The sequence below is a fragment of the Nicotiana tabacum genome, chromosome 3 (assembly GCF_000715075.1).
Source record: "Nicotiana tabacum cultivar K326 chromosome 3, ASM71507v2, whole genome shotgun sequence".
Lineage (NCBI taxonomy): Eukaryota > Viridiplantae > Streptophyta > Magnoliopsida > Solanales > Solanaceae > Nicotiana > Nicotiana tabacum.
This window is the reverse complement of record NC_134082.1, coordinates 115,278,540-115,305,197: the sequence shown is the minus strand read 5'-3', so window position 1 is coordinate 115,305,197 and position 26,658 is coordinate 115,278,540. Positions and strand designations below refer to the sequence as shown.

The window sequence follows — 26,658 nt, the reverse complement described above, 5'->3', positions numbered from 1 at the left end:
CTAATTATTAAAAGTGAGTATCATTAATTATTAATTAAGTCAAAACAAAACAAAAAGAAAAAAGCAATAAAACAAATAAAAAAGGAGGGGGGAGGGCCATAAAATGGTGGTTGTAAGAAACGTACTTCTTTTAAGAAGGGCAAAAAGCTTGAAGCCTTAATCAAAACACAAGTAAAAAGTCTGAAGGCTGAAAAGCCTTATTGGAACAAAACAGAAGGCTTAAACTCACGCAAGCCTCATAGGAAAAGGAGAAACAGAACGCGAAACAGAGCAGAGGCAGCCTTGCTACTCAATACTTACGCAGGCAACGGGAAGTTTTAGGGTTCTTTACAAATCACTAATTCTTGAACTCAGGTATATAAAATTCTCTATTGTCAATTATTGTACAGTCGTAGTAGGTAAGAATCGAATAGCTAATTCCGTTCTTTCTCTATATCAACATTAAGTTCCATGTGTTAGCTGTGAAACTTTGAATTTAATTAAAATGCAATAGTTATTGTAGAATCAATTATATGACGGGTATAAATTGGACCGGGACCTATATATTGGCTCGAGGAGTTTTGAGGTGAGTTGATATAACCCTTTACTAAAGTGGCTTAACTCACAAAAGCACGCATACAAGGTGTTTGATGAATTGCTTAAAAGAATTAATATATACTCAATTGGAGCGAGCGGGTACCTATTAACTTAAATTATTCTAGCTAAAGTTTAGATGATTTGTTATGATATATGTACATAAATTTTCAAATTTTTGTGTTATTCTTATATGCCATTTTCATGTTGAAAATTCATGAAGAAGCAAGAATCTTTAGATATACTTTTAAATGTTTATTTCATTCTTATGCCATGCTTTACATTTAAGGATACAAGTATGAGTTTGTATGGGATGTTTTAGAAAAGATTTAGACTTGAAAAGTGATAAGAAGAAGTATTAGAAAGAAAAGATTTTGGGGAGTATCCTCTATTCTGAGAAGGGGTCATCGTCCAGGCTGAGGGTCCTGACCAAGGCGTTGACTTCCTGAAACTACTTGTGCTCGAGTAAGGAGCACACGAGCCGAGGGTCTCGTTGCTGAGAATTTACTTAGCCAGGCTAAGGTATGATACATGAGCGTTGAGAACCATGAAGCGAGTGGCACCTCGTGGATTGGGCCTATTCAATCAGGTTGGGATCAGACCTGTGCCGATCATACGGTGACTAAGATAGAAATAAGTCAGGATTGTTAGAACTCCCGAAGTATAAAGTAAATTATTTTTTTATAAGAAAGAAAAAGAAAAGGAATTTCTTTTAGAATATTCATGAACTGCTGCTATGCAATTATTTTAGAATTGTTCTTAGAAGTTTATGTTTTCCACGCATTCAAAATCTTTATGTGTAATGTATATTTTATTAAAGTTTCGTCCCCTGTCGTCGAAACTCACTAAGTACAATGGATGGTACTGACGTTCTCTTTTGGGAACCTACGTTGGTCTGCGGTACAACATAAGAACCGATTTTGCAGGCAAGCAGGTTACAGGTTAGGACTTCCCTCACTTCTAGTGCTATTGGTGAGCTCCGCTTTTGTTCGTGGAGTACTCCTTTGAGTCGTCATTATTTAGCTATTTCTTTGTTTACTTAGAGAACTGGCCAGGAAATCTCTTGTCCTGAGCAGTGTGATGTTTATTAGTAGAGGCTTCATAGATGCAGTCGATGGGTTAAGATTCAGATGTTTTTGGATAATAATTTAGCAATATTTTAGTGGTTACTACGATAAAGTTTTGGAGTTGGTTTATTTCAGATATTTAAATTAATTGAAAGTATTTTGTTAAAGTTTTGTCTTGTTGCATATAAAGTTTGAGGTTATAATAGATTTGATAAGCGCAAATGGTTCGCTCGGTCAAATTCAGTGATCGGGTTCCGGTCACGACTTGTTCAGAAAATGGGTCGTGACACATATTTTCTTCCCCCCAACAAAGTTGTGCATAATATTAACAAGTAGGCCAATTGGCCGAACAAGTCCAAAGTCTCGTACGTGTACAAAGCTAAGTATGCTTCCTCTAGTTAAAGAAATATAAATAATCTACCTGGGTATTGAGTATAACCATTATAGGAGCAATTCACTTAACAGGCCGATATACTCTAACTATGCTTCTGCTGGTAAAATCAAACGACAGGCATATTACTTTTCAAGGTGCTTTTTTTTTGGAACTTTTAAACTAGTTCAAGTCTTAGTGGAGGGTAAATCAAATGAGATTCTCAGATTAGTAACTAATTACATCCATAATTAACAGAGAAGTTGAAGCTGAAAAAAAATGTAAATCGGTGCATCAGTTTATTTTTTTCCCAACAAAAGTCCACTATTGATGGATGATGGGGTTTAGGCTGGACCCCGAACCTATATATTATCAAAAAGAACTAGTAAACGGTGGAGGATATAGACCATAGCCTTCAGAACAAGATGAAGAGTGACATTAATCACTCTAGTGTACAACTAACTGAAGCGAGAGAGAAAATTTTGGGAAATAATCTCAATAACAAAGGGGTTACAGGTGAAAGTACAAGAGGGGAGGTGAATTGTCGATTTTTCTTTTTGTATTCTAAGTAGTTGATTAGTTTACCAATTAGTCGACTGAAGATAAGAACAAAATAAAAGTAAAGCGGAAATAAAGTGCAGGAATTAAAGACACCAGGATTTTATACTAGTTCGAATTTAATGTGAATCCTACGTCAGTCCCCTTGGGTTGCAAGGGTGCTCTCTTTCAGTATTTGAAGTTTTTCGATTACAAGAGAGTTGATATAGCTTTACACCAACAGCTTAGTCACTATGTCACTTCTCTCTTCTTGATATAATGTCTCACCAGTGTTTATCGATCTCATTTTCTTCTCTCACTAATTACACAGCAGATCTAAAAAGAACTACAATGTTTGTTTGGAGTGAAACAAAAAAAAGTGATAGTGGTTCGTTCAAAGTATGTATGCTTCAAGCCTAGTACAGATCTATATATATTTTGTGAGGAATCGTAGACTAGTACTGATTCTTTCAAGGAATAAGGTGAAGCTTCCGTTGATTTTCCTTGACTTGTGGCCTTGGCAGACTCCTTCCGCTAAGTAGATCTTTCTGTTATTTGAGTAATCAAAGTTGGATCCCTTGATTTCGGGCTTTAACGGCCTGCCTTTGACAGAGGAATCTCCGGTATAGAGCTTCGCAATCTCGTTTTCCTTTAATTTGAGACCTTCCTATAATATCCTCCGTCAATCAGCTATCAAATTGTTGACTGATTCTTCTTTCGGATTTTCGCTACTTCTTCCTTTTTAGCCTCTAATCTTTGATACCTTTCCTTTCCTTTGCTTCTGCAGTTTCCATCATTCTCCTTCCTTACTTACTTCCGTTGAGAGATCTTTTCCGTATTCTTTTACTTCTTCCATACTTGAATGATAGAGCTTCTTGAGTCCTTTGTTTTATCCCTCGTGATCCTGCACCATAGTAGTATGTTATTTTTTATCATTGGAATTTATATTTAAGAACATGGACCTTTACAACAGGATGCTAGACACAGAGTTAACATCGCTATATATTGGTCAGGATTATCTATTGTTAGCATAATTAATAACAAAATGATTTTTCCTTAGTTTTATTCTGATATCCGGGATACCCTCTCGATCAAGCCTTAAGATTGACTAGCGCCATCAATAATAATATAATTTCTCAGGCTTTCCCCGTAATTAGCTAACTGTTCAGCAGCCATATTGTCTTCTATGTGAATATAACAAAATAAAATTACCACGATTAGAGATATCGACAATCTGATCAATGATGTGCCGGATATGCCAAGGGGCCTTCATTTTATAATTAATCATGCTGATAATCAGTTGAGAGTCAGATTCCACAATCACCCTAGATAGTGTTCGGGGATCTACAATTGCATGATACTAGAAATTGTTAGGATTTGCCTGAATTTCTAATCTATTAGGACTCTCTTTTTCGAAGGAATGAAAAAAGACTCCTAAAAGGATTAAATCTCCTTAATATGTCTTATCCTTTTCTTGGAAGACAAGTTTTGCATATCTATAAATTAAGGATTTCTGCTTCTCACAAGAGCATAAACAAAAATATCCACAATGTAGTCATCAAAGAATTTTGTTTAAGGGGAGATTTTTCTCTCGATAGTTTTTCTCTTTTATATTAGTTTTATCATATGTAGATCAATTGACCAAATCATTATAAATTATTATGCTTAGTTTAATATATTTTTCTTTTCATTTGATTTATCGTCCACCAAGCTTTGTGTTATTAGTTTCCGCATGCACCATGTTATTTCGATCCAATTGGGTCTTTTTTTTGACAGGACAATGCAAATTAAATGCCTCACGTATCCAGCTTTGGAAGTTTTTCCACAATCAAATCTTTCCTTTGACCTTAAAATCCTTCCTTTTACTCGTATCTCTTCTTTAGCACCAGCTGTTAAGTGGTCTTCTTTTACGATCGTTACCCTTTTTCATCGTGCTAAATATTCCATTGATAATTGGACGTAACGTGTTTTCCAAATCCCTTACTTTTGGTTATGCTTTATTTAGATAAGAAATTTTCAAAAGATTATATTTGGACTTTTAGCCAGCTTGATTTTCTGCTTAAGAGCATATTAGACCAATTAGAAAAAACACGAACAAACTAAAGTGATGAATAGAAAATAATGAAGCATTCCGCTCGACTAATAAATGCTTATTTTTCACTTTTCTGAGTTGCAAAGAGTAAAACCGAGAAAAAAAGTCGATTGTATAAAAAAAAAAAATCCTCCAAGAAGTTATGCGGGATATCATGTATTGCTGAATACATCACCCACTCTGCATAGATTAGGCAAGGGACTATATGTTTACATCCATTAAATAGTTTGCAAGGGATTCAATGCCAATTTTGATGGAGATCAAATGGTTGTTCATATATCTTTATCTTTGGAGGCTCAAGTAGATGCCCATTTAGTTATGTTTTCTCAATTGAATCTTTTGTCTATCCATTTCCGTACCAAAGCAAGATATGCTTATTGCACTCTATGTATTAACAAGCAAAAATCATTGAGGTGTTTGTGTAAATAGATTAAAATTCCATATAATCACGGAAACTATCAAAATCACAAGAATTATGTGGAAGCTAAAGCTAGCTCCCAAACTAGATTAAGGTTCCTTGTTGGTAAGGCGATCTCAAAGGCAAGTGGTTACAACGTTAGAAAGTATTCTTCCAGACCTAAAATAAATAGATATATAAATTATGGTATCTCTAACAATTTAAAAATTTTAAATAATACATTTGAAACAATTCAACACGATATATAAGTGGGCTAAGTCTTTATTGTGTTTTCAAGTGCATGGTCTAAGAACAGATTAAACATTTTAATTGAAACGATTCACAATTAAAGAGAAGAAGGTGAACACAGCCGCAAATATTGTGGCTAGTCTTGTGGCTTCTTGCTCATAAAATCGATTCAATTAGTTAATATTAGTTACAATTGTAAGGGTATCCCGAAAATTCATAAACAATATGTCCCCAAAAATCATAAGCAATATGGAATGAGATTAGGGACGAGAGGAAGAAGTAACTGAGAAAAAATGATTATGACGTAGCAAATTAATTAAAACATAATAATTTAAATAAGCCAGCAAAAGTCCTGATTGGTAATCTACTTTCCTCCTTCGTACCTTTTTGAAAAATAGGCTGGCATAGTTCATCGCCTTTAGAGAAAGCTCATGAAAGAAAGAAATCTTGTAATCATGTTTTAGGAGGAAAAATTGGAACTATATGGAGAAAAGACAGCGTCCCGATTACGGTCAAGGCGTCAAAAGTTAAAGCTAAAGATCATCTTTTGCATTATTGGCAACATATTGAGCTGTTTTTGTACTTGATAGGACCGCAAACAGAATAAACTCTAATTATCAATTGAACCTTTTTAAGTAGTCAACCATTGCACACAATTTCAACTCATCATTAATTTCACTAAAGTATCTCTCCATTGATTCATCCATTCAGAGCTAGAAGTTGGCAAATTGTGCTTTTTTGGAACTACTTTCTACTCCCACCAAGACTATCATCAATTTGCATTTAGAAACAAAAAAAAAGATACATTAAATTAGATTCGTTTCCTCCTACTTCCAGAAATTTGGATAATGTGAACAACTAAGCATCTGTCCATGCGGCAAAAACTGGGACGTTAGGCCTCAATTGGGCTGATGAGATCCAAGAGGTAATATTAGTTGCTGGACTAGTGATTAGCTTTGGTGCTGACTGAGGCATCGCAAAATGCATGGAATGGCTATTGTTTTTTGCAGGGCTGCCTTCTCGAGAGCTGCCCAGGCTAGTTACTAGAGAAGAAGCATTTGACAAGTGAGTATTGATTCGTGCAGATTCATCCCCCTCTTGTAGTGTAGGTCTCATTGTATTTGTATCAACTCCAACTGCGGAAGACTGATGAAGTGTCATTGTCCAATCTACTACATTTCCACTTTCCTTTTTATTCTGGATGTGGTTTTGATTTGCAACGATTTGATTGGAGATTACTTTGCTTGTTTCTGTGTCTTTTTTCCTCCTAGCCAATTCCCCAGCTAGAAGGGTGTTACTTTCCATTATACGCTCCACGTCATACCTTGATATGTCAAAGTTTGTCACAGCATTTACACCTCGAAATTTAATTGCAGCAATGTCATAGGCCTCTGCAGCTTCTTCTTGGGTACCTGCCCGCAAAATTGATCCAAGAGTTTAATAATTTCTATAATCTGATAGTGTAAAAAGACTATCATACCACCTAAATGACACTCAACCGTTCTTAAAAAGTGAGATTAGTAACTTGATATATAAGGCAGATAACATTTTGCAATAGTTTAAAATACATGATAGTATAAAGATTTATGGTGTCACTGTATATAAATTAAATACTTGATCCAATGAGATTGAATCAGAGACAGCTCTGCTGAAAAGTCAGCTAAGTATATATAGGAGCAGTTCTCATACAGGGAAAGTGTATAAAAAGACAAAGATAAGGGAGGAAAAACAGCAGAAAGAGAGAGAACCATATTTAGACTTTAGATTAGGCAGTAAAAAGTGAAAGATTCCCATTAAAAAAAACAGCCTTATGAGTAAAATCCAGCCTTGCTGACAAAAAGTTCTCTACATGCTCTTGTTGCCTCGTGATCAGCCTTATTACCAAGGTTAAGACTTGCCAGTCAATCTAGCTTTTAAGCCATTTTTAAATGTTTGGAGTGTTTGGCAAAAAAGAAAACAGCTTAAAAAAGGTTAAAAAAGACTTAAAAAAAGCTAAAAGTTACAAGTTAGGATATCCTAACTTCTCCATTTTTGGCTTAAAAGCCATCTTATTTTGACCAACAAAATTACTTGTCCCTTATAACTTTTACTAATCCCAAAACTACCCTCATCAAATAAATCCTAAAACATTCAACTACTCCCACTTTCAGTTCATCTTCTTTCCTCTTCTTCTCCTTCATCTTCGAAGGTAAGTTTGTTCTTCTCCTTCATCTTGACACTTTCTGTTCTTCTTTCCCAAACTTTTCTTGTTCTTCATCCTAAAACATTCAACTACTCCCAAACATAGTTTTAAGGCTTTATATTTAAAAACTATATGGTAACAATCTTTTTGCAAGTTTTATGTTTGGTCATGATCAGCTTATAAAAATCGAGGTTTGGCAGATTGTTACATAATAAGCCAGAGGAAGATATAGGTTCTTGATTTGTTTTATGCGATATTTTTGTCTTTTTAACAGAAAAAAGTGATTATAACACTTAACACTTCAATAATTTTTTTAAGTTTTAGCACTTTTATCCAAACAGATAAAAGCTTGTTTATAAAACAAGTTCTAGCACTTAAAAGTTGCTTTTAAGCGCAAGCCATTTTTTTAAGCCAATCCAAACGGGCTCAAAGATAAAAGAAACTTTGCCTTAATAATAAGGAACACTCCTTATTAAGATGTTTAGTTGAATCTATGTGCACACTTTACAAAACAAAATACATATCTGAGATGAAAAATGGAATCACAGAGCAAGTTAATGGTAAAATTTACTCACTAAATGTCCCCAGATAAAGGTCCTTGTTCCCAGCCACTCGGCCTATACGAGCTTGCCATCTTCCGTGCTGATGGTGTCTGCTAAAGCGAAAACCAGAAAAGGGCGATTTTCAATTTTAGTAACAGTATAACTTCATTTCAATATTAAAGTTGCCTACTGAAATTGTAGTGAGTATCAAACCTTGTCACCCCTCGATACATTGAAGCTCCTCTTGAAAAACCACTACTTTTTCTGCAAATATTTGGACAAATCAAATGAATACTGATTTAAGTACAGGAAAGGAAAACGAAATCAAGAAAAGATAAAAATGGATTTTAACACATAAATTGAAACAGCAACAATACCTACCTTCTTAAGTTAGCTACATATTCTTGTCGTGTCATGTTTTTCATTTCTTCAAGCTCTTGTTGATAATTTTCCAACTGCGTTAGAGGTTTTAAAAACTTAAATGACAGCATAAACGAACAAAATACAGTTGATAAATAATCAATATACTACTGCATACCGGGAAATTTATATGTGTGGAGGGTCCCCAATACTTCAGTGCTGCCAAATCATATGATCTTGCAGCTTTTTCTTCCATGTCATACCCACCTAAATTTATTATATTTATGATCATTTGGTTAACAACAAGATAGACATATACACTCATGGCTCAATCATTTCACTGAAATATACAATGTATACAGAAACCTAAATCAAGATTTACCTAGATAGACTGAAAGAACCAACATGCATCCCCAGCGATAATCATGAAGAAGGTAAAAAATGGAGCATTTTTGTATTAGTACATAGACAACTGCTCAGAAGTTGAAAAAGGTAAATCCATTAAAAAAAAATATGTTTGAAACTAACCTTGCCTTCCTTTCCTGCTCTGCCCTTCTTTCTTACAACTGTTGTCCCATAGATGAGCTTCGTATCTACCAGTCCATCTATGCCTAATTCAAATGAAATATAACAAATAAAATCATGGTGTCTGCTCTTTTTTAGTAGAAAAAACATATAAGCACCTATTATAAATTAAATGCCATCAGAAGGAAAAAAGAAACAACAAATAGGATAAAAGTGAAGATCTAACCTAGTGACGCCTCGATACTGTGAGGTTCTTTGGCCAAATGTATCAATGGATTTCCTATGAACAATTTGCTTTTGATTTTCCACCTTCGCAGGCCCTCTTTTCTTTGTTTCCATAGCAATACAATCCGCGACAGTTGGCGAGATTTGTTGTGTTCCAGTGACACAACTGGATTGAGAGCCAGGGCTCATTGATAAGCTAAGTGACTTAAAATCTCCATATGTCATTGCACCACTTGATCCAGATTCACCACCATTATCAGCCATGCATCCTATCATATTCTGCTCCAATGCATGCGCATTTGGATTCTGATAGTTTCTTGACACCCAGTTATTCATTCCAGACATTTCATCAACTGGCATTGTCGGAACGTGAGGATTGCACTCTGTTTTCCCCTGCTCAGTAGGGTGATATAGTTCATGCCCTAGAAATGCTGAGAAATCAGGGTAATGTTGTTGTTGTTGCTGTCTAGAGTTGTCTTGAAAATGGTTTAAGAAATCTTGGCTGTTGGAGGTTTCATTTTCTTGGTGTTGGTTGTAGTAAATGTTGTTGTCTAAGCTGTGAGCCATACCTCCTCTGTTACAATCTTCATAGTGATGGGTCCCTATTGATGCATCACCAAAGAAGTCCTCCAGTTTTGGTGTTGAACTTGCCATACCTTCAAAACAAAAGGATATTCCATGAAAAAAGTAAGAATCCCAAAGTACAAAACAAAAAAAGGACCCCATTTAAAAGCAGGACAAGTATTGAGCTGAAAATAACCTTGTGGTTGTTGTGACCTGTTGAATGCTTTCATAATACATAATGAACCATCAGACTTGAGAGGCATCACAGAATATGAAGAGAGAAAGGCTGCATTGTCACCTTCAGTATTATAGAACATGCCTGGATAGGTGAGAGGGATTGGAGAAAATCTAATGGGGACTGAACTTGGAACATCACTAGAGCAAGGTTGAGTGTGATGGTGATCAGGAGGAGGACCCTCTAAGTTGTTTATGTGAGGGGAAAGTGAAAAACCAAGCCAGTGGTTGTTGCTGTTAGTGTTGCTGCTATTGTCATCATTACTCAAAGACTTCATCTTTGTTGCTATGGAATTGAAATATCCTGACACATATAAAAAGATTCGAGTTTCTCTTAGAGCAAGCAAGTCAATCATTGGGAGACAAATAAATTAATCATACTCCACCCTTTCTTTTGTTCCCTCCATTTGAGACTCATTTTCTACTTTTGTTTTCTAGTTGCAGACTCACTAGGTAGAACAAAATCTAACCATAAACCTAAAAACAAAGTCTTAGACACAACTTAATGGTTGGGCTTTGTGTGTGTGATGTGAGTATATATACACATATATATCACACTGAAAAGATTACCAAGGAGAACAAAGGGAGTCCCTGTAAACAAAAAGAATGAGTTCCAGCAAGGAATGCCGGGCATCGTTCCTGCATTCCATTGGGATCTGTGTTTGAGAAAGACATCTTCTTTTGCTTTTCTTATGCTCCACCCCCTGCTTCCTTCTTTGCTTTTGCTTTTCTCCCTTTTGCTTTGTGTACGACTATACATTTACTGCATAAGAAGACTGTTGATTCGGATCCATCCTTGTGGATTAATGCTTCTACTGTAGATAATGACTATTATATAAAAATGTGAACCAACAAAAGTCTCTTCTTGCTAAACAAAACTGCCACTTATAAGAAAGAAAAGAAGACAGGCGTTGCTGAAGAAAACTGTACAAGTACCAGCGCACTGGTTAATTTAATTGATCAAAGAGAAGCCAAATTCCATCATCTATCTGTTGGAATTTAATGAGTAACAAGAGAAATCAATGGTCATTTTAGTAAATGTGGCAGAGGACAAAAGTGGAGTGAGTGCGGCCAAAAATCTAGAAATATTAATAAGACATGATACAACAATCAATTAGCTGTGCCTATATTACCTTTTACAGTCTTCCAACTGCATCAGGGAAGCTAAGCCTTAGATCTTCACAAGAGGCAGAATTCAGAAACATCTTGTCACTTCACAGAAATCAGAATACTAGTACTATTAATATAGCGCACTAGGCATTTACCTCTGGCTTCTCCAGTTTATGTACAAAGAGAATGGGCGCATGTACAGCACAGTCCACTGTTGATAGGTTTAAAATGTGTTCCTAGGATCTAATCGCTTGTTAATTTATATACCCAGTATGCCTCTTGTGTTTTGTTGATGTGACATTCTGTCTAAAGTCTGGGGTGTTACATATATACACCCCCCTCTTATGGACTCAGTGTCCTTGCTGAGATTTGCCCCATCGCATGGGATTCGCCTAAACTCGGAATTGAGGTTTGCCCCGCCTAATCGAGATTTACCAAAACTCAGTGAACTCTGATCCACCATCGTCAAGGCTGACGCAGGAGTGGCTCTAATACCATTTGTAACATTCCAGTCCTCTAGTGATATTGCCTACTCAAGGCCTAGGACCTCACGAGTTTAAAACACGTCACTAATATCTAACGCTTGTTAACTTATATACAAAGCATCTCTCTTGTGTTTTGCCGACTGATAATAGGCTAGATTCATGTAATTTGTCGAATGTTTATACCCTAACTTAACTATGTTTCACTGTTCTAGGATAGTTAAATGACGATAAATTGGCTCTAATTGTGAATTTCATGTTTTGCAGGAGCAAGTTACACTTATGAGTACTTAGGACAGTGTTTGGAGCTAAATTGAAGCAAGGGAAGCCCCTCGGAGCTGAGTACTGTGAAAGAAGAGAGAAAAGAAGAGCTAAAATGATGACCCAGCTTAGCACGGCCATTAGCGCACCCACTAGCGCGACCGCGCTAGCCCAGGAACTCGAGACAGAATACTATGTTATATGCGCGGCCGAGCTAGTCCAGTTCGGATTATATAATTTTCAAGGGTAAACTTGGAAGTGCAGGGGTAATTCCACTTAACCTATAAGAGGTCCAGCTCACCCAAAGGGACATTATCAAGGTTTTTACAGCTTAGTTGAAGGCAAGGAGAAGCAAGAGGCAAGGAGGATAATTCGACATTGAATTCTTCCTTTCTTCCTTTTATATTTACCATTTATAATGAATTTTGTTGTTGTTAGTATGAATACGATTATGAGTAGCTAAATATTTAGTCTAGGGTTTTGATGGAACCTGTTGAAGGATGAACTTCGCGTTATGTTAATATAGTTTGCCCGGTTTAATCTCTATTTGTTCAACTACGTTCTTGTTGTAGTTAATTGATAGGATCCTCAATTAGTTGTGCCTATTTAGTATGTATTACTCGGGAGAGAGTGCATATTTAGGTAATTGTTGAACAATACCACTCCGAAAGTATATGAGTGATCAATAACCGAGGGTTTAAAGGTGGGATTAGGGATAACGAAACCTTGGATGCGATCAAAAGTGAGCCGTAATAAAAGTCAGCTAGCGTAACTCGGGAGGGTGCGTCTAGTAAATTGTCATAATTACTCGGGAGAGATTTACGGTAGTAAGAGTACTTATGATCGATAGAGACAATTAGGCAATTCTATGCGAAACATAACAGGAAGGGATTCCATCAATAGGGGAAATCATAACCTTAGATCTTTCTCTTATTTGCTTACAACTCAATCATAGTTAGCTGTTAGTTTATTTAACGTCATTCAGTTATAGTTAGTTAAAACATCACCACTTATTATTCAAAATAACTGGGAAGTTGATTACGAAGAATTTAGTGAGTCTAACAAAAGTAATTGGTAGGTTAATTCCCTGAGGATTCGACTCTGGGCTAAATACTCGGATTATATTTGCAGCGACCGTTTTGTCCTTTTTATAAGGCATAGTTGGGCGTGATCAAATTTTGACGCCGTTGCCGGGGAATTAACGGTGTTATCAATTACAGTTGAAAGAAATACAAAAATTCTTAGTGTTGTCAGTTTTCTTTATTTTCAATCTATACATTGAAATTTTAACATTTGTTGACTTGGTTGTACAGGTGCATGCCTAGAAACTCATCGAGAACTGGTGAAGTATTTGAAGTATTATCAGATCCCAGGAAAGTTTTCAAGGCTTTGAATCGGGCCAACTGGAAAAACAAACAACCACAATCAACTGAACAACTCGAACCAGATACGGGGGATAACGTGTTAGACCCAGTTGCGCCAGTAGCACCAGTGGCACCTCTTGTGCCAGAGGCTGCTCTATATGACTGGGCACAACCCACAACAGAGAATTTGTCCACGGCGATATTAGTACCGTAGATACAGGCAGAATCTTTTCAAATCACGAATATCATGTTGTACTTGTTGCAAAACAAGGGACTATTTTCGGGGTCATACATTGAAGATCCTCAATAGCACTTGAAAAATTTCCTGTCGATCTACAAAACTCAAAGCTAGCCTAACGTAACTCAGGAAGGAATAAAGTTGTTGTTTCCATTCTCAGTGACAGGAGCTACCCATACTTGGCTAAATTCGATCCCCATTAACTCCATCATGACTTGGGAGGAGTTAGTCAAGCAATTCGTGAATAAGTTTCATCTACCCAACAAGACTGCTCAGCAAATTGTTGAAATTTTGAGCTTCAAACAGAAATCAATGGAGACACTGCAAGAAACGTGGGAACGATTAAAAGGGATGTTGGTTATATGTCCGCACCACGGTATTCCAGATCAGATGTTGGATGGGTTTGACAGATAGCGTAAAGGCTAATGTTGATGCTTCAGCTGGTGGAGCATTCTTGAGCAAAACATGGAGAGAAAGCCAAAGCCTACTTGACAAGATGGCACAGAATTTGGGGTGGACAACCAGGAATGCACCTATCACTCCAGTAGTTCACTCAGTGCCCTTAGATCCATCCAGCACTCTTGCTGAAAATATGGCCACATTAATGACACAGATGAGTATACCAAAAAGTGGAAGAGTCAGGGCAGAAGCAGCAGGTACACATTGTTGATACTACCAATGAGGCTTATGCACATCTTGCATTAGTCAGCCAATTTGTAACCAATGGAATGCAGAAAGTGATCATCATCATTACCCTAAGGACATGAATTATGTGTCAAATTATGGGGGCCAGAGACAGGGTGATCAGAATTGGGGCCAACAGAATCAGCCATACAGGCCAGTGTAGCCACAACTCAACAATGGAAATATGGGAGGTATGCGACCTCACAATAATATGGTGCCTTACCAAAGGCCATAGGGATACAACAATCAAATTCAGCAGCAGGGTTTTCATCCTCCTCAGCAGCAATATGGTGGGAGACATGAAGATGGGTTTGCTAGACTCGAGGCAATGATGCAGCAGATTATTGGGTCAAATGTAAAAATGAGTGAAAGGGTATATGCACATGATCAGCTATAAAGAATATTGAAGTGTAGATGGGCCAGATTTCGATGTCTTTGAGTAATCGTCCTCATGGGACATTGCCTGCAGACACGTAGGTAAATCCAAAAGATCAAGGCCCGAAGCAGCTAATGGAAGTAAGTCTACGAAATGGCAGAGACTTAGACTTGGAGCAAGAGAGGGCTCGAGAAAGCAGACATGCTAAGACACTTGTATCAGTGCCCATTGAGCTAGATGATTCAACGAAATTGACAAAAGTGACAGTACAACCTGCCCAAGAAGAACCCAACACACAGATTGAGGCTGAGAAAGAAGTTGAGACAGCCCAAAAACCGGTAGTTGAGGTGGTGTCTGACAAAGAGAAAACCCAAATCATTGGAAAGAAGAGACCTCCAACACCATTCCCATAGAGACTGGCTAAATACCAGAACGAGGAACAATACAAGAAATTTTTAAATATGCTGAAACAAATCCAGGTAAATATTCCATTGATTGATGCTTTGAAGGAGATGCCTGGTTATGCAAAAATGATGAAGGACTTGATGTCCCGAAAATTCGATTTCCAAGACTTGGCCACAGTGACTCTAACTAGACCAGTTGCTGAGAAGTTGTCTGACCCAGGGAGTTTCACAATTCCTTGCACCATTGGAAACTTTGCTTTTGCCAAGGCACTTTGTGATTTGGGGGCTAGCATAAATCTTATGCCCCGGGCAATCTATAAGAGGTTGGGGATAGGAAGAGCTAGATCCACATCTATGTTGTTGCAGCTAGCTGACAGGACCGTGAAAAGACCTTCTGGTATCTTGGATGACGTGTTGATTCAGGTAGGGAAATTTGTGTTCCTTGCAGATTTTGTGATTCTGGATTATAAGGTGGATGAAGAAATTCCCATAATTTTGGGAAGGTCGTTCTTGGCCACAGGGAGAGCTCTCATTGATTATGAAACTGGGAGCTCAAGATGAGATTGAACGATGAGGAGATAACATTCAATGTGCAGAAATCTATGAGGCGACCAAGTAAATTAGCCAATTGCTCTCTTATTGATGTCGTGGATGTAATCGTAGAAGCAGATGATGAGACGTTGACTATTGAGGACCCTCTTATTGCTTGTCTTGTAAATTTAGATGAGGTGAATGGGGAAGAATTGGCAGAATGGGTGCTGGCTTTAAAGGGCAGAGGGTTTTGGGATAGAACACTTGAATTCGAGCCCCTGCATTTAGAAAACAGAGAAACTCCTCCAGCCAAACCATCCATAGAAGAACCACCAAAGCTGGAGTTGAAACCACTGCCCGCCCATCTTAGGTATAAGTTCCTAGGACCTAACTCCACATTACTTGTTATTATCTTATCTAGTTTGTTAGATGTGCAGGCATAACAACTTTTGCAGGTACTCAAGGAGTGCAAGACTGCCATTGGGTGGACCATGGCAAATATTAAGGGGATCAGCCCGACATATTGTATGCATAAAATTCTGAGGGGCACAAACCTTCCAGGGAGTACCAAAGAAGGCTGAACTCCAACATGAAGGAAGTGGTGAAGAAAGAGGTGATTAAGTGGTTGGATGCGGTAATCATTTTCCCCATCTCTGATAGTAACTGGGTTAGCCCGGTGCAATGTGTTCCTAGGAAGGGTGGTATGACGGTGGTCAAAAATAATAACAATGAGCGGATCTCTACAAGAACCGTCACGGGCTGGAGAATTTGTATGGACTACATGAAATTAAATTTGGCCACCCGGAAAGACCACTTCCCACTTCCCTTCATTGATCAGATGATTGACAGATTGGTAGGGAGGTCCCACTTCTGTTTTCTGGATTGGTACTCAGGGTACAATCAAATTTCTATTGCACCAGAGGACAGAGAGAAGACCTCTTTCACATGACCATATGGAATTTATGCTTTTCGGAGGATGCCCTTTGGCCTATGCAATGCACCCGCCACTTTCCAAAAGTGCATGATGGCCATATTCAATGACATTGTCGAAGACATAATGAAGGTGTTCATGGATGATTTCTCAGTGGTGGGAAACTCATTCGACGAGTGCCTTATAAATCTGACCCGAGTGTTGAAAAGATGTGTTGAGACTAACCTAGTACTTAATTGGGAAAAGTGTCATTTTATGATACAAGAGGGCATAGTCTTGGGACACCGGGTATCAAGCAAGGGAATTGAGGTGGATCGCGCTAAAGTTGGCGTGATAGCAAAGCTGCGACCCCCCACTTTAGTCAAGGCAATCAGGAGCTTCCTCGGGCATGTCGGTTTCTACCGAAGATTATTAAAAGACTTCACAAAAATTGCCAACCCTCTCTGTAAGTTGTTAGAAAAAAATCACCTTTTTCTTATTCTTTGATGATTGCAGGGTAGCATTCGAGGAGTTGAAAAAGAGGCTAGTCACATCACCCATCATTATTGCCCCCGACTGGGAGCAACCATTTGAACTCATGTGTGACACCAGTAACTATGCAGTGGGGGCAGTGCTGGGACAGCAGAAAGACAAGCTAATGCACCCAATTTACTATGCCAGTAGAATGTTGAGTGGAGCCCAGCTGAACTACACTGTGACTAAAAAGGAGATGCTGGCTGTGGTGTTTGCATTCAACAAGTTCAGATCATACCTTATTGGCTCTAAGGTAATTGTCTATACTGACCATGCAGCTCTCAGGTACTTGATTGAGAAGAAGGAGTCCAAACCGCTCCTGATTCGTTGGGTGCTGTTACTGCAAGAGTTCGACCTTGAGATTCGCGACCGTAAGGGCACAGAAAACCAAGTCGTTGATCATCTATCATGACTTGAAGGAGCTAAAAACTCAGTTAAGGTTGAGGATATTCTAGAAACATTTCCAGACGAGCAGCTACTCGCTACAGGTCTTGAGGAAGTGCCATGGTATGCAGACTTTGTAAATTACCTAGCAAGTGGTATAGTTCCCTATGACCTTTTCTCGATGCAAAAGAAAAAGTTTTATCGTGACTGCCGCATGTATTACTGGGATGAACCTTATCTGTTTAGAATATGTGTTGACAATATGATCTGGAGGTATGTCCCCAGGATAGAATAATCTTCTGTTTTGCAGGCATGTCACGCATCGGCGTATGGCGGGCATTTTGGAGGAGTCAGGATGGCAGCGAAAGTGCTAGAAGCCGGGTTCTACTGGCCAACAATGTTTAAGGATGCACATCAATGGGTGAAGGGCTGTAATGAATGTCAGCGAACCAGGAGATGCCCATGAACCTAATTCAGGAGGTTGAAGTGTTCGATGTCTGTGGGATAGACTTCATGGGCCCCTTCGTCAGCTCCTTTGGCAATAAGTACATACTTGTTCCTGTACATTACATGTCCAAATGGGTGGAAGCTGCACCACTTTCCACCAATGATGCAAGAGTGGTGGTGGGGTTTTTGAAGAAGAATATACTCACCCATTTTGGGACCCCGAGAGCTATTATCAGTGACGGAGACACTCACTTCTGCAATCGAGCCTTTGAGAAATTGCTAGCAAAGTACGATGTGCGCTACAAGGTGGCAACACCATATCATCCTCAGACTAGTGGGCAGGTCGAAATGTCTAATAGAGAAACAAAGAGTTTACTGACCAAGACTATGAATGCCACAAGAACTGATTGGGCGAAAAAGCTAGATGATGCACTCTGAGCCTACAGAACTGCTTTCAAAACACCAATTGGTATGTCATCATACAAGTTGGTGTTCGGGAAGGCCTGTCACTTGCTAGTGGAATTAGAACATAGAGCTTGGTGGACAATAAAACAGCAGAATCTGGACATTGAGGCTGCGGGCACAACTAGAGTCACAAAATTGCATGAGCTCGACGAGTTCCGATATCTTGCTTTCGAGAGCACGAGGCTGTATAAGGAGAGAATGAAGAGGTTGCATGACAAGAACATTGTTGAGCAAAATTTCAATCTTGGAAACATGGTGTTGCTTTATAACTCAAGATTAAGGCTATTTCCGATTAAACTCAGGTCACGATGGTCTAGACCATTTCGAGTGGTCAAAGTATTCCCTTCAGGTGCCGTAGAGATTGCCTCAGAGAAAGACTCTCATACATTTAGAGTCAATGGGCAAAGATTGAAACCATATGTGGGCATGGATGAATCAAAGGAAGTGTTAGTGATCCATCTGACTGAACCTCAGAGGTCGAGCAAGCCTTAAATGCGCTTATATGCGTCGTGTTACGACGTTAAATCAGGCGCTGCATGGGAGGCAACCCATTGATTTGTTGAAACTATCATGCCACGATATTAACTAAGGCGCTGGTTGGGAGGCAACCCAATGATAGTTCGTAGTTGTTAATTTTGAATTTGGTAAGTACTAACCAATACAGGTGAGCTTGGACAGGTGATAAGTGCATCGGACGTGGAAAGAACAGGTGAAAAAATGGAAAGTTTTTGTGCCTAGGAGCGCGCCCGCGTTACCACCGCGCTACAGGCCGCGCATATGGGTAAACATTCTGCCTCAGCATCTCAACCACTAGCACGACTGCGCTTTGACCGCGCTAGTGACCATGGTAGAAGCGCGACCGCACTAGTGGCTGTGCATATGGCCAAGTACACTGTCTGCACTTGCGCGGCCGCGCTCGTACCGCGCTAGTCCCGCCAACTGATGCTTTATTTAACTTACTATTTTTTTAGTCTTTATTTTGTATGTTAAATCTGTAAGTGTTATTTCCCCTAACTACCCCCCCCCCCCCCCATTCTAATTACTCCCCTCTTCTTTACTCCCAAAATCCCCAACGCTCAAATTCCCCAACCCTAACCCCTTTCTTCTTCACATTCCATCTTCTTCAAATTCCCTCTTCTCCAAATTCCCAACCCAAATTCCCCAAGGTTCAAGCGACGCTCCACTCTACTCTTCTTCACTTCTCACCATCTTTTCTCACTACAGGTAAGGTTTTCTTTTTACCATTGTTTTTGTAATTGTTTAGAGAGGTTTTTGTTTATTTTGTTTCATTATGTAGTGGTTTTTGTTCTTCTCTTTTCCTAGTGTAGTAAATTGTAGTGTTTGTGTAGTGTTTGTGTAGTGATTGTGGGTGGTAACGTTGGTGGAGTTGTATCTTAACTTAGTGGGTGAATTTGGGGAAATTGTGGTGGTATTGGGGTGCAACATGTTTGAATTGGGGTGTGAGTATATAATGCCCACAAGGTATTTGTTTAAATGCCACAATGAGTGTAAATGAGTAATTGTGACCAATTGTGAGCGTGAGTCTCAGTAACCGCATTGAGTCACATTTTTTTGGGCTGTGCTAATGTTATTCCTTTTCTTGGTACTATGGCTTTATCTAGGAAACGTCGCACCACATGTGCTTCTTCCAGCAGTCAAGCTGGATCGTCCAAGGTGCACGGGTCGGCTCATGCTCGTCCCTTTGATAGTAGCAGGTTCGTCTCTGCCAAGACTCAGGACCGCTTTGCGGATAAGGCCCCTAAGAAATCGATACCGGAAAGGGGCATAGATATAGGGTCGGTCCAGCTAGGCTGCCCTAACTTGTATAATGAGCTGGTAAGGTAGGGGCTTTAAATCTTCCTTGAAGAGCCGGACGAGGGGAATGTGATGGTTGTCCATGAATTCTATGCCAATGTAAAGGAACATGTGAATGGCGCAGTAACAGTGTGCAGAAAGGCGGTGGATGCCTCTGTTGAGGCTATACGGAGGATATACCAGCTGTCTGCTCCTGTGGACCCATATGAAGACTATTATGAGATGTATGGCAGATCACACACGCAGTGGGAGAGGTTCTTTGCAACAATCTGTGCACTCGGCAAGGAAATTATATGGATGAAGTATGGTCAGGAGTTTCACTCCGCGACGCTAACCTTTGAAGGGAAGTACTGGTTATATGTTATCAACAACCGCCTGATCCCGTCTTCCAACACCACAGAGGTGAATGGTCCTCGAGCAGCTCTGATATGGTGCTTTATGAATGGTCACAACTTTGACTTGGCCAAGCTGATTCATGAGGAGATGTTCACCCGTTGTCCGGTGAAAAGGTATGTGTTCTTTTTCCCTTCCTTGGTTACTAGACTATGTCGGGCAGTTCGTGTGCCGAAATATTTAGCTGTGGATGAGATAGTGCGAAAAGACTCCAAGTTCCGAGCAGATAAGGTAACTACTGGGAAGGAGCCGGTAACAGCGGGTGGTGATGATAGTGGTGAATCTGATGACTCTAAGGAAGAGGAGGCTGAGCAGGAGGATGTGAGGGCCGAATCACTGAGTGTCTTGATAAGCCAATCTAGAGTGAGTCATGTGTCATGTGTGTGTGAGTTGTACTGTATTCTATGCTCTACATTTGATTTCTAGAACTTGCCCCGTGTGTTTGCAAAGAGAAATTGTAGCTTTATTCAGTCTTAGAAGTGATATAGGCATTTCTTTGTTAAGCCAGATATATAAAGTAGACCCACCTAAATGCAATACATCGTAGTTAACCCCGTTGAGCCTATAAGCCTGTTTCTTTGGCAATCACATTACAAACTTTACCCAATTGTTTGAACGACCCATCTGTTTGAATCCTTTTATTTCCCATGGGCACTTGAATGGTTATGAAATATGCAAACGCTAAAGTGTGGGGTGGTGGTTTGGTTTTTGAGTGGAACCGATGAAATAGAGAAAAAGGTGCAGTATTTGATAAAGTAAAAGAATAAACATCACTTAAAAAGAAAAAGAAAAAAAAAAGAAAAAGAAAAAAGAGAATGAGTAAATGTAGTATTGGATAAGTGGTGACTTGAGATAATTACACCTAATGGAGTTGGGGTATTATAAAGAGAAGTGTGGTGAAATGTCTGGTTTGACATAAGTATGGTTTTGAATGCTAATGTGATTGTAATAAAAGTGCTTAGGGAGGTTAGTCACTATATCCAAATATATGCTACCCGTCCCTTAGCCTACATTACAACCAAATGAAGTTCTAATTGATCTTAGACTGAATGAGCTCGATTAGTAGAGTAGTACACTACGGGTAAGCCTATGGTGCATCTGTGTGGCATATGAATTTTATTTCGGAGAGTGAGTGGATTTTGTCTATCTAAGTTCCTAATTGTTCTTAATATTATTATTTGTGGAACTACTCTCTTGTGTGATGTGAGGGCATATGATTCACGAAGGGAAGGTAAGTCTTGACCTCCATATAGAGTAATTTGAGTAAGTACGAATATTGCACGGCACGTGAGAGTCAACTTTTGAGGCAAAGATTGTACACTACTAGACATATCTTTGGTGATTTGTTCTTGGTGTGATACGTTAGGGGAAAAGCTTAGTAAAGGAAACTTTATAGAGTGTGGTGGATTGCTCGAGGACTAGAAATGATTTAAGTGTGTGGAGTTGATACTAGGCTAGATTCATGTAATTTGGCGAATGTTTATGCCCTAACTTGACTATGCTTCACTGTTCTAGGATAGTTAAATCACGATAAATTGACACTAATTGTGAGTTTCATGTTTTGCACGAGCGAGTTGCGCTTATGACTACTTAGGACAGTGTTTGGAGCTAAATTGAAGCAAGGGAAGCCCCTCAGAGCTGAGTATTGTGAAAGAAGAGAGAAAAGAAGAGCTAAAATGATGACCCAGCTTAGCGCGACCATTAGCGCGTCCACTAGCGCGACCGCACTAGCCCAGGAACTCGAGACAGAATACTATGCTATATGCGTGGCCATTAGCGTGGCCGCGCTAGTCTAGTTCGGATTATATAATTTCAGGGGTAAACTTGGAAGTTCGGGGGTAATTCCACTTAACCTATAAGAGGTCCAGCTGGCCCAAAGGAACATTATCAAGGTTTTTACAGCTTAGTTGAAGGCAATGAGGATAATTCGACATCGAGTTCTTCCTTTCTTCCTTTTATATTTACCATTTATGATGAATTTTGTTGTTGTTAGTATGAATACGATTATGAGTAGCTAAATATTTAGTCTAGGGTTTTGATAGAACCTGTTGAAGGATGAACTTCGTGTTATGTTAATATAGTTTGCTCGGTTTAATCTCTATTTGTTCAACTACGTTCTTGTTGTAGTTAATTGATAGGATTCTCAATTAGCTGTGCCTATTTAGTATGTATTACTCGGGAGAGAGTGCATATTTAGGTAATTGTTGAACTACACCACTCTCAAAGTATATGAGGGATCAATAACCGAGGGTTTAAAGGTGGGATTAGGGATAACGAAACCTTGGGTGCGATCGAAAGTGAGGTGTAATAAAAGTCAGCTAGCGTAACTCGGGAGAGTGCGTCTAGTAAATTGTCGTTATTACTCGGGAGAGATTTACGGTAGTAAGAGTGCTCATGATCGATAGAGACGATTAGGCAATTTTATGCGAAACATAACAGGAAGGGATTCCATCAATAGGGGAAATCATAATCTTAGATCCTTCTCTTATTTGCTTACAACTCAATCATAGTTAGCTGTTAGTTTACTTAACTTCATTCAGCTATAGTTAGTTAAAACATCACAACTTGTTATTAAAATATATGAGAAGTTGATTACGAAGAATTTAGTGAGTCTAACAAAAGTAATTGGTAGGTTAATTCCCTGAGGAATCGACTCTAGGCTAAATACTCGGATTATATTTGCAACGTCCGCTTTATTCTTTTTATAAGGCATAGTTGGGCGTGATCACCGACACTCTGTCTAAAATCTGGAGTGTTACAGCGCCCTAGTCACATTGTGAGCTTGCATATAGCATGGAAAAAAAATCCTCTATTGCGAAATATTGAAGAACTTGTTTGAAATTTATTCCTAGTGAAATCACGTACAAGTCTTCAGTTTTTTTCTTTTTCCAAATCAAATCTTTGTCCTTATACGATATCAACTTTCAAATACTCGATTTCTACTTCTACTTCAAATACATAATTTTGAATTTTAGTTAAAACTGACCAAACTTCTACAAAATAGTAGTACACTACCCGGCATTAGTAAATTGCAAATTGTGACCATTCTGCGTGTCCTTATTAAGTTTCTTTGTTCCGTAAGGCATAGACCAGTTAAATTCATTTTTCATAAGAAAAAAAATATATATTTTTCCTTTCTATTAGAGAATTCAAATTAGGGCTATATGTTACATTCCTGATAAGTAGATAATATAGAAGTGGATTTGTCATCGCACCAAAGTTAAGTACCAACTTCGAGCTGGCTTAACTATTTCCAAAATTTTCAAGATATTGCATGCAATTTTGCATGTAATATTCCACGGAGACAGATTTTCTAGTGAGAATGATTTGGCCGATACACTAGCAAAAAGGGAAGAATGTGGGAGAGATGACCATTTTGATTGAAGTAATGATGAGGAACTCCACCTAACACAACGGGCAACTAGCAATTTGCCTAAAGTGCATGGCCTAACAAAAGAAAAGTGTTTCTTTGCTATGCCCCAGCAAAGATAGCTTTCTTTCATTTTCATCTCCATTTCGCTGTTGAAACAGATGGGTAATGGAATGTGGGTAGGAGCCTCTATTCTTAGCTCTGTCTGCTTTGAATTGACCTTATCAAGTAACCCTTTTCTGGGTAATGTGGTTTACCCGTATATAAAGGGTTCCCATATCCTTTATTACTTAAGACCCTTTATACTCTCCAGAATTGAGACAACAGTGTAATATTACTACTTTTGGCTGTTCTAATTATTACAAATGACAAATTATGGTTTAGTTTGGTCTTAAAATGAAAGGATTTAAGAATTAAACTACTCCAGTATATTGGTGGCATATATGGCGTGGGAGAGTTCAGGGCGAGACAACCTAGAAGGTCACATTGTAATTTGGTTTGAATATAACTGGATATAATTACATAGTTTGACTAATGTGTGGAATGGGTGAGTAATTACACTTTCTAATTTTAAAGTGGAAGGGAGCAATTATATTTGTCACACGCTAAAACTTATTTATATGGTCATAAGAAATAAATGCACAATCCGGCGCATGGATAACAACCACATATTACTTCCCAAACCCTTTCATAACAAGGAAGAATAGGGAAGAAATAAAGTTATCGACTACTATTACACCTTAAAAACCTTGGGATTCAACTTGAATCTAGTCGAAAAGAACAGATCTCTTGCCCAAAGAGGGGACCATGAAAGCAAAGAAAAAAGTCCAGTCATATGACCAAATTCAATCACCTTTGGTGGTTTTGGAATCAAGACCTTTGTTGCTACATGTCTTGCAAAAACTGACGCATCAGTCGATTTACCCCCTTGAGAGGCCTTTGCACGCTCAATTATGGCTTCTTTAAAATCCTTGTAAAGTTTCCACTCATAGTTTTGCAATCTTTCCACACTATTGTTCCCAAAACTTGATCTTATAGCCCCCGGGACCACGATAATTACATTTATATTAAACGGGCTTAACTCAACCCTTAAAGTGTGCGACATAGAAAAAATTGCAGCCTTGCTAGCACAATATGATCCCGCCCAAGGTGTTGGCACTTTCCCAACAACACTCCCTACGTTCACTATACTTCCACTTCGTCGCGATGCCATGTGAGGGACTACTTGTTGAATCAACCTTAGTTGCCCCAACGTGTTAATTTCATAAGTTTTTTTGAATGCATCCAAAGGAAGCTCGGCTAAAGGGCCTGTGCTGCCTATTCCAGCATTGTTGATCAAGATATCTATTTTCCCACATTGGGATATAATTGAATTCACGGCGGATGCTACGCTTGTGTCCGATGCAACATCGAGCTCAAGTGTCTCAATTTTATCTGCTTGTAGATCTAACATATCAGACATTCGTGGAGCTATGTCTGATGCAAAAACATGGCAATTCTGCTCAGCAAAAGCCTTGCAATATTCATAACCAATGCCACCCTTGGCGCAGCCAGTGACTAGAACAACCTTTTGGTCACGCATATTATTTCGTTGGTTTAACTCATTTTCTCTAGCAAATTTTATAAGATGTATTGAACATGAATCTTTCCAAGTTTTCTCCGCCAATACATTTATTAGTATTTGGAAATCTTGGGATGACCAAGCCTTAAAGAATATGCTAAGGCATATGCATCAAGATTTAAAGAACGGCCGGCCTTGCAGTGGATTACTTGATTAAGAGCGTTTTCAAATTCATGGAAGATATCAATTTAATTGGCAAAACGTAATGCGCATGTTTTTTTGGTTACAAACTCACAATGCAAACTGAGCTTGTAGACAATAAGAACGATACAAGGTTAGTACAAAATAATTGATGTTGAAATTCAACGTGAATAACGTGCATTTTCATAGCAAGAAGGATAAACCAGGACTACATGTTTTAGATTCTTTCAAAAAACAAAACAAAAAAAAATAGTAGAAAAAGAATATAATCGAAGAGGAAAAGTTACTAAAAATAAAAAATAAAAATATAGTCTCTTCTAAAACTTTTCAACGTCAACTAAATTCATATCCGTGCAAAGAAAAGAAAGATTGTTATAAATAGAATTATATTTAAGGTGAATGTTTATATTCTAGAGAGATTCTAGGGTTATTGCTTGGTGGCTAAGCCAATCTCTCCCTATAAATAGAGGGTTCTATTCCATTGTAATTCATCTCATATCAATAAGAATTCTCTTCTCTCTACTTTTCTCTGCAATACTCTTCTTCTTTTATTGTTTCATAACACGTTATCAGCACGAGACTCTAACCAATTGAGTAGAAGATTTGGGATTGAGCATAATGATTGTCAATTATTCTATGAACTTCCTTCATGATTAAATTCTGGATTTAAGGTAAGTATTTTACTTTTCTCTTTCAAATTCTTGACATTCTATAATTTGATTTTAAATACAAGCAAAGACGATAAATTTTGATTGCAACTCTAATGGAGTTTGAAAGAAATTATAACCACCCAAAGTGGTAAAATTTCTATGCCTTGCCATGATCAAATTCATGTATGATTGTGTGCAAAGAATTGAAAATCCGTCCCATTGAATTTGCTCCATTCTCATTCCCTTTAGAGAATGTGATAGTAGTATGTGATAAGTCTGAAAGAAGACAAAATTATTACTATGAATGTATCAATGGATGTGGACGTGGCAATAGACGAAATTATAATCGTCATCATTGTGGTAATGAGAACAATAAGAATTCTCAAAATAATCCTTCACTTTGTGAAAATAATATTTGTCATCGATTTGACATGAGATTTTGTAAAACACATATAGATAATTATGGTTCATTCATGATGTGAATGTGACAACATGTGATTTATGAATACATATTCATTATTGGAAGAATATGAACGTGCTAGTGGTAGTGAATATACCACA

The 26,658-nt window shown here is 38.4% G+C and overlaps 2 protein-coding genes across 4 annotated transcripts; both read right to left on the bottom strand.

Moving 5' to 3' along the window:
• Window positions 1–5,948: 5,948 nt before the first annotated feature.
• LOC107789316 (AP2-like ethylene-responsive transcription factor ANT) lies at window positions 5,949–11,208 on the bottom strand. 3 transcript variants are annotated; one of them, XM_075249807.1, is made up of 11 exons: window positions 11,051–11,208; window positions 10,488–10,680; window positions 9,880–10,221; window positions 9,121–9,775; window positions 8,898–8,980; window positions 8,752–8,760; window positions 8,548–8,636; window positions 8,391–8,464; window positions 8,223–8,273; window positions 8,043–8,119; window positions 5,949–6,697 (listed from the first exon to the last, which is right to left on the bottom strand). In XM_075249807.1, the coding sequence occupies exons 2-11, from the start codon at window positions 10,675–10,677 to the stop codon at window positions 6,144–6,146; spliced, it is 2,124 nt and encodes a 707-aa protein (XP_075105908.1). In that variant the 5' UTR covers window positions 10,678–10,680; window positions 11,051–11,208; the 3' UTR covers window positions 5,949–6,143. The 3 variants fall into 3 exon arrangements, with proteins under 3 accessions (XP_075105908.1, XP_075105909.1, XP_016466578.2); XM_075249808.1 differs by lacking the exon at window positions 10,488–10,680 and having other exon boundaries at window positions 11,051–11,205; XM_016611092.2 differs by lacking the exon at window positions 11,051–11,208 and having other exon boundaries at window positions 10,488–10,986.
• Window positions 11,209–24,173: 12,965 nt separating this feature from the next.
• Window positions 24,174–25,372, bottom strand: LOC107789314 (short-chain dehydrogenase virD-like). Its single transcript, XM_016611089.2, has one exon. The coding sequence runs from the start codon at window positions 25,265–25,267 to the stop codon at window positions 24,419–24,421; it is 849 nt and encodes a 282-aa protein (XP_016466575.1). The 5' UTR covers window positions 25,268–25,372; the 3' UTR covers window positions 24,174–24,418.
• Between the last annotated feature and the right edge of the window lie 1,286 nt (window positions 25,373–26,658).

What these genes read in the sequence shown, in the direction of transcription:
- LOC107789316 (XM_075249807.1), bottom strand. Translation starts at nt 10,677, where the DNA reads ATGTATAGTCGTACACAAAGCAAAAGGGAGAAAAGCAAAAGCAAAGAA. An exon ending in CCACACATATAAATTTCCCG is followed by an intron (nt 8,465 to 8,547) that starts GTATGCAGTAGT and finishes CCTCTAACGCAG; the next exon opens with TTGGAAAATTATCAACAAGA. An exon ending in CCTTTATCTGGGGACATTTA is followed by an intron (nt 6,698 to 8,042) that starts GTGAGTAAATTT and finishes TTTTGCGGGCAG; the next exon opens with GTACCCAAGAAGAAGCTGCA.
- LOC107789314 (XM_016611089.2), bottom strand. Translation starts at nt 25,267, where the DNA reads ATGCGTGACCAAAAGGTTGTTCTAGTCACTGGCTGCGCCAAGGGTGGC.